Source organism: Bactrocera dorsalis, chromosome 4 (genome assembly GCF_023373825.1).
Source record: "Bactrocera dorsalis isolate Fly_Bdor chromosome 4, ASM2337382v1, whole genome shotgun sequence".
Lineage (NCBI taxonomy): Eukaryota > Metazoa > Arthropoda > Insecta > Diptera > Tephritidae > Bactrocera > Bactrocera dorsalis.
The window spans coordinates 73,971,835-73,986,459 of record NC_064306.1 but is presented as its reverse complement, the minus strand read 5'-3'; the positions used below and the strand labels follow the sequence as shown (position 1 = coordinate 73,986,459).

General features: G+C 43.0%; 1 protein-coding gene across 5 annotated transcripts in view; it reads left to right on the top strand.

Annotated features, from left to right (window-relative positions):
- The window catches only part of LOC105228289 (teneurin-a), a 221,412-nt gene extending 211,453 nt beyond the window's left edge, over positions 1–9,959 (top strand). For all 5 annotated transcript variants that reach the window (XM_011208067.3, XM_049455388.1, XM_049455390.1 and 2 more), the window contains one exon: positions 1,134–9,959. In XM_011208067.3, the coding sequence (XP_011206369.2) occupies positions 1,134–5,014 (3,881 nt within the window). In that variant the 3' untranslated portion in view covers positions 5,015–9,959. The remainder of the gene's footprint in view (positions 1–1,133) is intronic.
- Positions 9,960–14,625: the final 4,666 nt, after the last annotated feature.

Sequence of the window (14,625 nt, the reverse complement as noted above, 5' to 3'; positions counted from 1 at the left end):
TTCGAATGTTGTGCTGCCAGCGACAGAGTGAGCGCTGCACGTTTTTGCATTGTGGCCAATTTCATCACCTCAAAATCCGACATGCAAAAAATCTACCCTGCCGCTTGCAACCTGTTGTTGTTGGCGCCAGAGCTGCTGGTTACAAGTTTTCGCATTGCAGTCAACCACATTCCACTCAGCTCTTCTGCTGCTGTCGCGCGCATAAGCCCTCGCACGTGTTTGACAATGCGGCACCCGCCTGCCCTTGGCTCTTCGCAGTGCAACGCTGCAGTTTGTGGTTGCCCAATTTTTACTTTTTTGCTGTCACGCACACTGAACACACGAACACACATGCGCATGCAAGGCTGCAGTGGAGAGGGCTTTCCATCTCGTCAGTTAACATGTTGCTCCATATGAAAATTGACATAACCAGCATCTATGCTGCCATCACCGCACTGCGCCGCCTGCCACAACTGATGTTGCCACATTGTAGTTGCCGAGCTACCAGCGGTGCACAGAAGTGGCTTGAACGATGTGTGTGTGTGTGTGTGTGGGTACGGACGAGGGACAAGTGTAAACCGGACGAAAAACACAATTTCATAAATTGCTTCAATATTTGGCTAATACGCAAATATGCAAACGAACTCACACACACTGGCTCCACAGAGTGTTCACACAAAAGTGAAATGTGAATAACACGAGAGAAAATCCAACGTATGAGTATTTAAGGGCCAAATGGAGAATTTACTTTGCCATACTAACACTGTGCGGTGACAAGAGTACCGTAATGTTGGATTAGTAGCCAGTGGGTTCCCTGAAGCCATTGCATTTTTCCTGTAAATCTCAACAGAAGTGTCCTCATGCTTAAAATGTTTGACAAATTCTTGCGACTCTAACCAAAAATCAGCAAACCGTGGCTTACGGGTTTAAATAGAGGCCATCCGCTTTAGGGAGTGACTTGGTGAAATCATCCAGCTTTTGTTAAACAACGAGCTTTGAAGCTAATCTAATCTTTCGATATTGCCACCTTGTATTTTCTCTAAATATTTCCAGGCATTTATATATAGTAGATATTTAGTAATAGGCTTGCCACTGTTTTTACTCTCAAATGACTCCCGCTAATAAACTATTTTTCATTTTTGTTATCATTTTAGGTTCTCTTCATGTACTTGCGCTTGAGCATTATCTTCCATCGCATGATGAAAATGGCGAATTCCACATTCCCTACCCACCATCTAGTGAAATTTATGTCTTCAATCGTTATGGCCAACATGTTGCCACAAAGGACCTCACCTCAGGAAAGACACGTTACAGCTTCCTATACTCCAAGAATACTTCCTTTGGTCGACTTTCCACCGTAACCGATGCCTCCGGCAATAAGATTCAATTCCTCCGCGATTACAGCAATGTTGTCAGCTCCATAGAAAATACACAGGATCACAAATCGGAGATACAGATAAACGGTATCGGCATTATGACCAAGTTGAGCGAGAAGGGTCGTCAAGAGATCGAATTGGATTATGACAGTAACACCGGGTTGCTTATGTCCCGGTCTTCGGGCGGTGAGACTTACATCTATCAGTACGATGAGTTCGGACGTGTTACTGGCACTATCTTGCCAAGTGGTGAAATCGTACGCATCACTTCACAGCTTGCCGACAACAAAGGTTTGACCGTTTATGTGCACGCCTCGGTTGAGTCACTTTTCTCTCGCGAACGGGGCGAAACCAATGAACTGCTTGTTTTGGGCGGTGTGCGTTCTACTTTTATGAAGAAGGGCGGAGAGAACGCTGATGCTGAAATTAAACCGAACAATACACTTGTTATTCACAGTGCTAATGGTGTGGTTGTTGAATCATCGGCTGTTGCAAGACACCCCCTACTCGAGGCTGCCTTGCCGGTGGAAGCTGAAATGTTGGCAATGTGGTCCCACCAAAGCGTCATCATGGGTGAGGGTTTGACAAACAATATGTACTCTGTGTATAATTTAGTCGGCGATGTGCGCAATCCTCAGCAAACACTCAACCGTGAGATTTGGGTAAATCAATCACGAGTCATTGGAGTCGAGTACGATCAATTTACAAACCGTGAGACATTCTACGACATGAATCGGACTCCTATTCTAATCGTGGCGTACGACCAATCCGGCTTGCCCAAGTCATATTATCCCACTAATGGATACCCGGTGAACATCACTTACGACCGCTTTAATCGGGTCGAAGGCTGGGCTTGGGGTGCGGCCGAGCTTAAGTACTCTTACGATCGGCATGGTCTACTCTCCGAAATCACCTCACAGCAAGACGGCATCATATCTTTTGTGTACAATGACTGGAATTTGATGTCGGAGATCGGATTGGCTAGCCAGCGAAAGTTTGTTCTGCAATACGATGATTCGGGTGGTCTGCGACACGTTTTAATGCCATCCGGTACAAAGCATTCCTTCAGTATGCAGACCTCTATTGGCTTTATTCGTTGCACATACACTCCCCCGGGTAGCACACGTGCCTACCTACAGCATTACAGTCATTCAGGTGCCCTACTTCAGACCATATTTCCCGGTGATGGTGCCCGTATCGTTTACCGTTACAACTCTGGTGGTCAGCTGGCTGAAATCGTCCATGGCGATGGCAAGAGCGAGTTTATATACAACGATGCTACTGGCATGCCCAGCACTGTCTCGCACACTGAGCGTGAATTAGAGTATCGTTGGGACTTTGAATATACAGGAGGCTTGCTAAGCGAAGAACGTATCGACTATGTGGCAAAGACAGGACTGAGTAACGCTAAGTTCACATACGAGTATGATACCGATTTCCGGGTTATCTCAATTCAAGGACGTATTGGCGGCCAGAATTTACCATCGCAGAATTTCGCCTACAATCAACGCACGGGTCAGCCTAGCTTGATTGGTCAGTTCAAAATCATGCATCCGATGCTGAATCAAACACAAGTTTACGATGGTACGGGAACTTTCACTCGTACTGTGGACGGCCGCTTCATGACACAGAAAGTCACGTTGTCCATACACCGTCTCGAAGTATTCCGCATGGAATTCTCATTTGGCATGCATGGACGCATTACGCAGACACGCACCTACACCCGCAACATGGCCGTCAATACATACACCAATGTAAAGAACTACACTTGGGACTGTGACGGACAGTTAATTGGTGTTGAGGCACAGGAACCGTGGGGCTTCCGCTATGACGACAACGGCAATCTGCTTTCTTTGACCTACCGTGGCAATACCATCCCAATGGAATACAATACACAAGATCGAATTGTTAAGTTCGGGGAAGGCCAATACAAGTACGACACACGTGGACTTGTTGCTCAGAATGCGCGAGAGGAACGTTTTCACTATAACACACAAGGGTTGCTGGTCCGTGCGACAAAACGTGGTAGGTTCGATGTACGTTACTATTACGATCACATGAAGCGTTTAACCACCAGAAAGGACAACTTTGGCAATGTCACACAGTTTTTCTACAATAATCAACAACGTCCTTATGAAGTATCACAAATTTACTCACCACGTGACGGCAAACTAATGTCCTTGACCTATGATGACGTAGGTCATCTCATCTATGCACAAGTGTACCGTCACAAATACTACGTTGCTACAGATCAAAGTGGCACGCCGATCATGATCTTCAACCAGTATGGCGAGGACATTCGGGAGATTATGCGTTCACCATTCGGACACATCGTCTATGACTCCAACCCTTACCTGTTTTTGCCCATCGACTTTTGTGGCGGTATCTTGGATCCAGTAACAGCACTCGTGCATATGGGCGATGGAAGGGTCTATGATCCGCTAATAGGTCAATGGATGTCTCCTAACTGGGAACACGTATCTGAACGTATCATAACACCAACCAAGATGCACCTCTATCGTTTCAATGGTAATGATCCCATCAATGTAGATCACGATCGCAATTATCCCGCTGACTTCTCTTCATGGATGAAGACGCTTGGCTTCAGTATAAAGAACATGATACCGCAACTAACGCGAAATCTTTGGGAGCAGCCATCGCTGTGGGGACGAGCACCACATAACCCAATTGCGCTAAATATGAAACGCCCCATAGACAACATACCAACCATTGCCGTGGAAAGCGGCTTCTTGGCACATCTCAATGTTCGTAGAATGTCGAATTTCGAAGATTTGTCTGCACCTCCAAAATCGGCTCTCAAGTTCGATGTCATGGATCCTAGCCCACGAAACATCGGCTCAGATACTGAGCCACCATTCGGCAAAGGCATAGTTGTATCCCGAACCAGCGACGGGCAAGCCATCGTGTCCAGTGTACCTGCCGCGAATGCCATCTATCGTGATGTCTACACATCAGTCTTCAACCGCTCTAAGCTGCTGCCATTCACATTTGTCGTGCATAATGCCCAGCAAGATTCGTTCTTCTTTGTCAAGGAGGAGGCGTGGCGTGCCAGCGAGGATCGACAACAACTAAAGCGGCTTCAAGGACAAGTAAATACGACATTCCACGAAAATTCTAGGGAAAATGGCAGCGGAAACAATTATTTGGATGTAAAAATTCACGGAGCCCATGCCATCATCAACTTACGATATGGCACTACGGTTGAGAAAGAAAAACAGCGACTCATGCATCATGCCAAACTGACGGCGGTACGTAAGGCGTGGCACCGCGAGAAGGAAGCACTACGTAATGGTTTAACAACGGCTATAGAATGGAACCAACAGGAGATCGATGAGATACTCAAACAAAGTTACGCGAATAACTACGAAGGCGAGTACATACACGACGTCGCGCTGTACCCTGAACTAGCCGAAGATCCCTACAACATAAAATTCGTGAAGAAAAAAGGCGCAACGGGTGGCGCCGCCGGCGTAGCCAACGCCCGCAAACGACGGAGAAGGGACATACAGAGCACTAGTAATATCGACGAAAAGCTGAGAGGAGCGACGGCGAAAGACACGCTGAGCGCACTCACGAGACGGCACTTACCATTGCGAAAGCTCGATGGCCGTCCAACCAACAGCAACACCGCATGTTAGCCACAGTGATACAACGGGAGAAACGAAGAGGTTACAGAATGAAGAAAATGAATTTGTGTTAATTTCAAAGAGAATAAAAATATTAGGTAATGATAAGCAGCTGAAACTAGATTAGTAACGGTATAAACTGACATGTACGATAAGAAACACGACCAACAAAGCGAGCAAAAGAGCCTTGTGGTGCAAAACACCGCTATGTTCGTAGGTGCTTGGAGACCCGAGCAGACTAATTCGGTTCCACTTTAGAAAACGGAACTTTGTAGAACAAATGCGTAGATTGGTAAATTTACAGTTATGTCGATTATTTACATGGGTCGACGAAGACGAATTAACGGCATAATAAGATAAAGAAATAGTAATATGAATTACAATAAAGTAAATATGTTTTATATGTGTACAGTAGTGAATAAATGCAGATTAAATATATAACTATGCGATAAGATAATTTATGTCCTAACATTAAGAACTACCATAATGTAATAAATATAAAAAGGGGAAATCAAAATTTTACACCTATTCGAATGTAAGCCAACTACAACAACAACAAGAACAGAGGCATGTTAGCTGCGTTGAGAGCAGGCGAGTTCAGGCATTCAGACACACCCACACACACACACACACTGACAGGGTGTGGTGAGGTGAGCTGTGGCGAAATGCTCAAACTGAAACATGCGAAGCACTGAGAAATGCCAAACAACAACAACATACATATTTAACATAAATTAATTTAGAAAAATACCAAACTGAAGCCTGAGGAATGGGCGAGAACTCGCAAAATCTAGTAAAAGTGCTGAACTAATTCAATTGTTTTGTATCGAGATCAACCTTCTCCGATTGCGAAGGGTTGAACAGGGACAATTCAAGTCAAGGTGAAGGTGGCAGTAATATGTAGTAAGTTAAATGTCAAATATCCGAAAATGTCTAAATTGAAGAAAAGAATTTATTATGCTAAAATTATTAGTTAACAGTAATTGTATAAGAAATTGATATCGATGGCGTACATGTGTACATACTACTTGTAGAGTTACAGGTGGCTTCGGCTTAACGTTTCAGCGTCAGCTCCGCTTGCCTTTTTGTTAAAATTATTAGATATTTTTAAGTGCTCGTGCTAACGGTTCACATCATCGACATCACCGACTCCTACGACCGTCGACCGGCGACCGGCGATGAAGGAAAGAGCTTGAAACCAATAAAGCAGTATTACAAAACAAGACACGTTTTCATTTCACGAAGAGAGCAAGGAAGCAGAACAAACACTTGTTTGTCTGTGTTGGTACCGTTTGATTGTTATTTGCATTTCATTTCCGTCGTCATTCAGTGAACACAAGTGCGCATGTGTGTGTGTGCACGCCTAGCTATTTCCCAGGGCAAATAAGTTTTCATAATTTTTCTAATTTCTCGCATTTCACAAGATCGATTTCGTGCTTCGGCAGAGACGGCAATGAACTTCCGTCCATGTTTGTGCAAAAGAAAATCGAAAAACCGAAAATGAAACACTTTAAATAGAAGAAGGCACAATTCGGCAAGGGCTCTCTGTTGCAGCACAATGAAGGGTGATTCACCTCACAGTTTCCGCACGAACTTAAGGAAAACATAGAAAAAGTATAAATTACAAAATTTCATTTCATTGCGTAGCATTCATCCTTCATTCCTTTTGCCTTCGGTGCTTACCGAATTTAGACGCTTGCATTGAAACGGTCCAGCAAAATGTTAAATTTAGTCCAAGTAGAATTTTATATTGTACATATATAGGCAGACACAGAGCTCAGAAGTTGGGTGTCCGAGCCTGCAAAGAGGCCGAATGATTGCTGCCAAATGCGCTGCACTCACGTGACGCCCCACACTCCCAACCTTTGAGGGCGAGGTCGAAAGAGAAGGCATTAGACAACAAAAGTGGCCGGCAGTAAGCGGCCGAGAGCCGTGGCAGAGCGCAGAACGCAGTTAGCATAAGCAAAGTGAGAATCAAATTAATCATACTCGTTCATAGTATTATTAATGTGTGTGTGTGTATGTACGTAACAGTGTGTAGCAAGAATAATATCACATAAATATCGGATAAGCCAACAAAGTAAAATACAATAAATAGAAGACAGGAACCCCGCAAAAGATACCGCCGCCATCGCTGCTGGGCTTGCTGGCACCCACGTGTCCTACAGCTGAACACATACACGTTTACATGGAGCGCGATGTGCACTTATGCGTTTGTGTATGTGTAGTCAATAGCTGAAGAATGCAATTCTTATTAACCGGAAAGTTTACCAGCCACAACAACCACAACAACAATAAAAGCACGCCAAGTCTCTCCTATGAAATTAGACATTAACCGTAATTCACGCGAATAAGCCACAAGATTTAGATTTATGTAGATGTGTGTATATATGTGCTGATTTGCATGAATTGTAGCGTTCAACGGGATTATGTAAGATATTATCTGCTAAGATGTATGTATGTATGTGTGTATATATGAGGGCGCATATCCGTTGCTTATGAGACTAGTACTTCCTAATTTACACCCCACCCCTGCTATGAATAACCCTAAAGTACTAATATCCCAAATGCACCAGCAACAAAAACAATTAACTAAAAATACATAGATTCCACTTCTGCCGCAGAAATTAGCAACGCCCGCGCATTAGTGCGGCTCAAGTAGTGATTATCCTACTTACACTGTAATTATTGTGATAAAAATATGCATTGAATGGAACCTGTTTTGCGTGTAACTCGCTGCCTAGGAGCTTTTGGTTTGCATGTGTGTGCTCGAGGCAGAAATGTTTCAAAATTTTGTGTTCCCTTTGCCGCTATTTGTGATGCTTTGAGCCTAGAATTAGTTACGCACACGTGCGTGCGCATGTGTGTGTGTGTTAGTGAGTAAGTGAAAGTGTAAAGTATTGAACCCAAACTAATATCTAACATCTCCTCTGTACTGCATGGAGCCAACACAAATCCTTATAATCTAATTAGTCTTAATTGAAATGTTGTAAATTAGCAACGCCAGCCGATCGGCCGATCCGCGAATTATGCATGAAAAATGCAATTAGCGAGCCGGTGAGCCGGTTAGTCGGATTCAACTCGAACCGACAGCCAACCGACAAGCAACCCCTCCGCAACAAGGAGTTCACGAGCTGGCAGGGCTTTGTAAATAGTATTTGGCGTAGAATAATTGTAAATGTTAATTAGAATCGGAAATAATTTTTGACATAACACTCCACATTTACATACACATAGACATATACATATACATAGGGACAGAGTAAACTAGGGATAATATTAATTAGGGCCAAGTGCACCAAATATCCTGCAACAAATACATGTGTGTATGTATGTATACTGTAAGAGTTGTTGTTTTGTTTTTACCATTCTTCTTATGTCTACAATTCGATAATAATTGGCAACCCGATCCAATAATTGAAAGAGCAGGAGTCAGTTACCTATAAATTTAACGCAAAACGAAAAACTGAAAGAAAAAAACTAAAACAAAACACACACAAATAACGATAAAAATACTCGTATAGAACAGCAAAACAAAATCAAATAGTGGGGGACCAACTTCCACAAGCTAACTTGGCCACTAGGTGGGCCTCCGTGAAACAAAACGTGCAAGATAGAATAATGCAATAAGATAAACCAAAACAAAACGAAAGGAAACAAAAAGAAATGAAATCAATTTGAATGCTTAACACCAAACGATCACGAAAGCAATAAAAGGGAAGGAGAGCCAGTCGACACAATTTCGGCATTTTGAGACTTGGACTTGCAGAGTTGTGGCGATTGGTTCCCAGCGTCGGCCGGGTAGGGCTTCAAACGGGCTTAATGCATAATCAAGCTTAATTCGTGTAACTCATACTCTTAATTGTTGGACTCCGAGTAGCTATGAAATGAACTCGTCCAAACTGTATATATGTAATCCCAAGGGAGCGAGTGCGCCTGCGCCGCCAACTCCAATTAGAAATATAAAAATAGCAAGAAATATTCAAACTAAACAAAAAACTATTGTATTTTTAGAAGAAGGACAACTAATTAAGAAGCAGTTGAAAACTAAATGAAAATTTAAGAAACAGGGAATCAATTCGAAATAGTTTATGAAATATTGTTTGCCGCGGCGAAATCAGCGCCGTGTGGGCGAAATTCTTTAGTGATAAGGGACTGATAACCAAACGGAAACAAAAAGTAGGAAAAGACAAAATAAATGTTTACAATGGGAAGAATTTATAAGCAAAATATAGAGAAAACTGAATGTGCGATATAAATATGATAAGGCAATGCCGCCGGGCAAGAGAAATATGATATTTAAAATTATTTATGAACTAATACATACAGATGCATATACAGTATATATAGTGAGCAGCAGAGGATGTAATGTATGAGATGAGTAGAGGGCAACATTTAACTGCCTGTGTATGTGTGTCACGGCGGACGTATTTATATAGTCCATAGATATGTATGTACACCGAAAGATATGTTTGCGCAAAACCTTCTACTTCCCCTCATTTAAGCCATCCCCTCTCCTTCCTGGCAACTCCACACCTAAGTTGAAAAGAAAGCACCAAAGAAGTTTATTCAGAACTATACTCACGCCAACAATTAGTTCAGCATAACTGTACATGTGCATACATATTTGTGGTTAGAGCAAAGTTGCAACATCTCGAAAACCACATTGAACCGCATTTCTATGTAAAATATTGAACGCCTGTTGCTGCCCCACAAACGATTTCCATAAGCGAGAGCGCATTTGTCACGATCTAAGCAGAAATGATTTACGTTAAGTTAATGAAGTTAATTATAAGCTAATAACTATACATTAAAGAGTATATATTATTTAAAATGATGCATTTTAAGCAAAAGCGAATATGAAAACAACAAAGATTACACTGAGGATATCAAGGGTCTATAAACGTAAATAAATGATATAAATAAAATTACAAAAACATAAAACTCATGTATGAAATCATGCGGGACTTTTACTGCGGGTGGGTTCAGGGGCTTAAATTGACTTTGCAGACCGCAAAGTGTTGCGGAAATCCAACTTGTTCTGTGACCAATTTCCATCATGAGGTCCAGTCGGACCCTCCCGTTTATAAGAAGCTAAAGCACCTAGCGTTATGAATATATCTGACACAATCTTTCACAAGCGAGAAGTATTAAGAACTGGACAATGGACTCGAGGGTTAGTTGCATGTATCTGCAATATTTGTACTACTCTTCTTACTTCTGCTTCTATCTCCACCAATTGACGAGTGAGACCCCGGGATGCATTATTTAGCGTTGAAGAAAAGCAAAAATCAAACACTAACGTCCAATATCGGAGGTTTGAATTCCCCTTTGGCCGGAATATATTATCCGAAACAGCACAAAAGCCCCTGGTATATTTGCAAACACTTGCAGATCGTAAATAGCAACACTGAGTGTGAAGCAGGGCGAACGTGTGCTGGTTTTGTTGGTTCGCATAAGCCAATTCATTATAATGAAATTTACATTATCCAATAAAAATTCATAACAATTCCGTAAAGACGCCAACACATCAAACGCACCATGCGCACACACAGCCATAAACTATAAAGATGTGTGCACAGTAACACTCGCATCATACTGAGTGGGGAGGGGTGTGTGTGAGCAACTCCAGTCTATCATCGTGTGGACGGCCGAAGTGGTCAGGAGGAAGGCGAGCGATATTAGAAAATAGGGCAATGCGGGGACAGGGCTTGCTGTGACGCTGCCTTTGGCACACAAAACCGAGTCCCCGCCGGAAAGCTGTTTTGTTGCGCACGCGGAGTTGTGTTGGTACGCGAATGCACTTTCATGTGGCTGGATATAAGTTTAGTGTAAGTCCAATATACATACATTCCAACCCTGCAGAAAATGATATCTAATCGTGTTCACTTCAAAATCATACCGCTTCGGTCCAACTCGTTCCGGAGCGTGAGTGCATGTAGTATACGAACTCTTAGCTGAATAAAATTTAATATTCGAATTTATTTATAGAATAAAATAATTATTTATATCATTTAAAGGGTCTAGTGGTTGGCCAGGTAATAGCGGTTGAAGAATACCAAAGCGAAGGCATTTGAAGCATAACCTCAAAAATTGCACTTGACACTCTACCGCAGCGCCGAACTTCGCAAAAATTTCGTATGGACCGATGAATTGATTCGAATTCCTTACTTTCCTGAAGCTTTTGTAGCGGTGCATTTCCTACAGGGCATGTGTGTATTTAAATGCGCCTGTGTGTGTTGTGATTTGCGGTGGTGCTAAAATAACCATAAAATCTGTTTTGCTTTTACATAAATTAAATGACCAAAAAATTATATCTAACGACACTTTTCGTCTGCCAATAAAAGCAAAACTGAGAAGTGGCAGGAGCACTGCCGTTGTCTTGGCGAGCGTGGAAAGCGTTGGGCAGCTTAAGAACGCATTAAATTCATATTTTTATAGAAGTTAAATGGAGTTTACGAGTGAGCGTTGCTCGGCTCAGATGATACTCAGCCGTGAGAGCTTACGACACACAATCATGTTTGAACAAACTTAGTAAGGAAGGATATCTCAATACAGCTTTCGTCGCAGAACCACTCCCCGCTGTGCTTGCGTTGTCCAGCGAAATTTTCTTCCAAGTGAATTCCTAATTTAAACGGAAGAACCACTTTCCTCTATTTCACTTGACCGACTTGATTGTTGCCGATGATTCTTCGATTCACGAAATTCAGTTTTGGCATTCGTGCATTTTTGAAAATTTTCCCGAGCCAGATTTTCCACATCATTGACAAACGTACCGAGAGAAAGACCGATACTGTTCCCCAAGAAGCTGTTACTGTGCAGTTACGCGTTGGACGGCTGGGTGGGTGTTCGTATGTATGCTTTATGTGCGTTACAGTGTGACTAAGTATGCAATCCGTAGGCGAAAGCAGGACACCAGCACATTGTTTATGCGCTCGTAAATCCACTTGATGCATTAAATTGTTACTGTCGCCATTGTTGTTGCGCCGCCAACTCTGCTTGTTGCTGCAACATATTTTCTTAATGAAAATTTTACGATTTAATTTTTTCTACCCCGCCCGCGCCCTCACCACTGGCACTGTTGCATTCGATGCCCGCCAGTTACGCACAAAATCCATTTCGAACATACCGTGCCCACACACTCTCAGAATCCTCCCAATGTTGGTGACAGCGACGCGTCCCGTGGCAGTGACAGTTTTGCAGGACTCACGTTTCAGCCAACGACAGAAATGATTGTGATTTTTTGACGCCACAAAATATGGCGACCACGATGCGGCCGCAAGGGGACCAGGCTGCGACGGTCGTATGGAGAGAGGCTGCAGTGGTGTGATACGACTTATGTACATAATGGTGTTGCAATATTTTTATCGCGCTATGCTCTTTTCATTTGATGATTACGCTCTTCTCCCTTTGCATGCGGCGAGGCATTAAAACAGAATTACGACACACATTTCGTTAGCAAGTATTAAATTAATGCAAGATTCGCCTTGTGCCATTCGGACTGCACTGCCCTTGCCCTCGCCACAAGAGAGCCGTAAGACATCGTGCGGCGGCGGCGAAGCCATGTGTGACGAACATGATATTCTCGTTAGATTGGGAATTACGTCGTTAATCTCATCATAAAATATCAATTCGATGCTGAAAGTAATTAAGGCAGTTCGCAACTAATTTCTCATTAAAACGAGCAAATATTTTTATGACCAAAGGCATTTCAAATTGTCTGCAAAACAAATATTTCATTAGCATTTGCGTCGATAAATGGATATTTGCTTTACAACGGGCTGATTGTTCTGTGGCAAGCACTTTCTTTCACTTTTTCTATATTGCAGAGAATAAAACATGGCGGCGCTTTGATATACGTATGTATGTATGTTGAAATATCTGCGAACATATCTGCATTGTAGTGAGTGTTCTGCTGACCTCTCCGAAAAGTTTCCTTGCTAGGCGAATCTCGGGATTAGTGGTCAAGTGCCTTAAGATGGCCAACGAAACCAAAAAACGGCGAAAATGCTAGAAGAAACGGCGAATGAAAGCAACATGCAAGCACTTAGGCTCTTAATCCCCAACATAACTGGAACCGCGCCGGCGACGCGTGATGCGAAACACTTTCACGTTTGCCAACAAAAGTTAAGTCATCTAATTTTTCTTAAAGTGTTGCACGATATCCAAAACCATAAAACAAAATAAAAAAATATGTTTGAAAAACTTATGTTTGTATAAGAACGCGCCACAAAACAAATATTTGTAAAGCAATGAATCTTCGTCAGCGCCAAGACTCCTCATCGGTGCTCCAGGCCTACAGTTCGTTTTCGGGACGACAAAGCATGTTCTTGCCTAATATTCGGGTGGCAGAAGCAGCGCACAAAGTGAGCAACTTTTAATTAATGCTCCATGGAACTCTGTAGGAAAATGAGGGCGCCAAACCGGGACGGAGAGCGGCTTAAGCAGGCAGCAGAACATCACGAGCAACGCAACCAACGACAAATGACAAAAACTCAACAGACACATAATTCGCTTTTTACGCAACGCGTATCACCGCCTTACTGACCCTTTCGCAGCAGTCCGCCCCTTCGGTAACCTCACCATGGTGACACAAAGCGCCGCTTCTGCAGAACTTTCGCACATCCAAACAGTTTTTCCTCGCGCCTCTGCTCTGCTGGCCCGAGAGGTGAAAGGGGGGAAATAACCCGACAACACGTTGGCAATTTGAAGCCGAAACAGCAGAAGGTTGACACTTTTTGCCAGTCATCTCTTTTGTTGGTGAGTGTTTCGTTTTTTCTTAACTCCACTTCACTTTGGCGCGAGTCGTTTGGTGAAAGTTTGTGTCAAACAGGCAGCCAAGCAGCCACTCAGTCACTTTGTGGCGGCCTGATGGTTCGAGGGATTGGCGATATGTGTCTGCACTTCGTGCCCCAAACGCTTGTACTCACACACACCCATACACTCAGGCGACGAAGCTCCAGCAAATAAAGACATGCCTAGTGTCACAATGATGAAACAATGAAAAGGATACCCGAAAATTAAGCACCGTTGACGCCATCACTTTTGCCCTCTTCACTTTGAGTTATTTTTCTTTTAAATTAACGTGGCTTTATTCCATATTTTTTGTGCTTGCCTCCATTTGACGGCATTCCACTTAAAAGTATGCGTGGGCACTTCTGAGATGTTTGCCCTTTTGCCAGTGAAGAAAAAACAGCGTGAAATGACGAGGGGAACACAGAGCGCTCGTCTCGTTTTCATCTGGATCTCTACTTCTCTGCGATTGCAATAAATGCTGCTCAATTAAGCAAAATTATCACCTCATCCCAGGCGAGTGTGTGGCGCATAACACATAAATACCGAACAGAGTTAAAAATAAAAATGTGTGGGTAGTGTTAACGAGCGACACATTTCACAGCCTTTCCGGCAGCTAACTAGCCCTTTCAGCAGCCCTTTCAGCGCCTAACTATCCCTCTCGGCAGTTGTGCTTGCATAATTGTAAACATATGAACTGTTATACTCTCTTCAAGAGCCTGACACTCGTTTTCCTCCCAATTGCAGTGCACGCGTTGGTGTTAAATGAGAAACGGAATGTTCTCCAGGTCTACTCGAAGAATATTGTTTTAGTGAATTATATTTCAGTA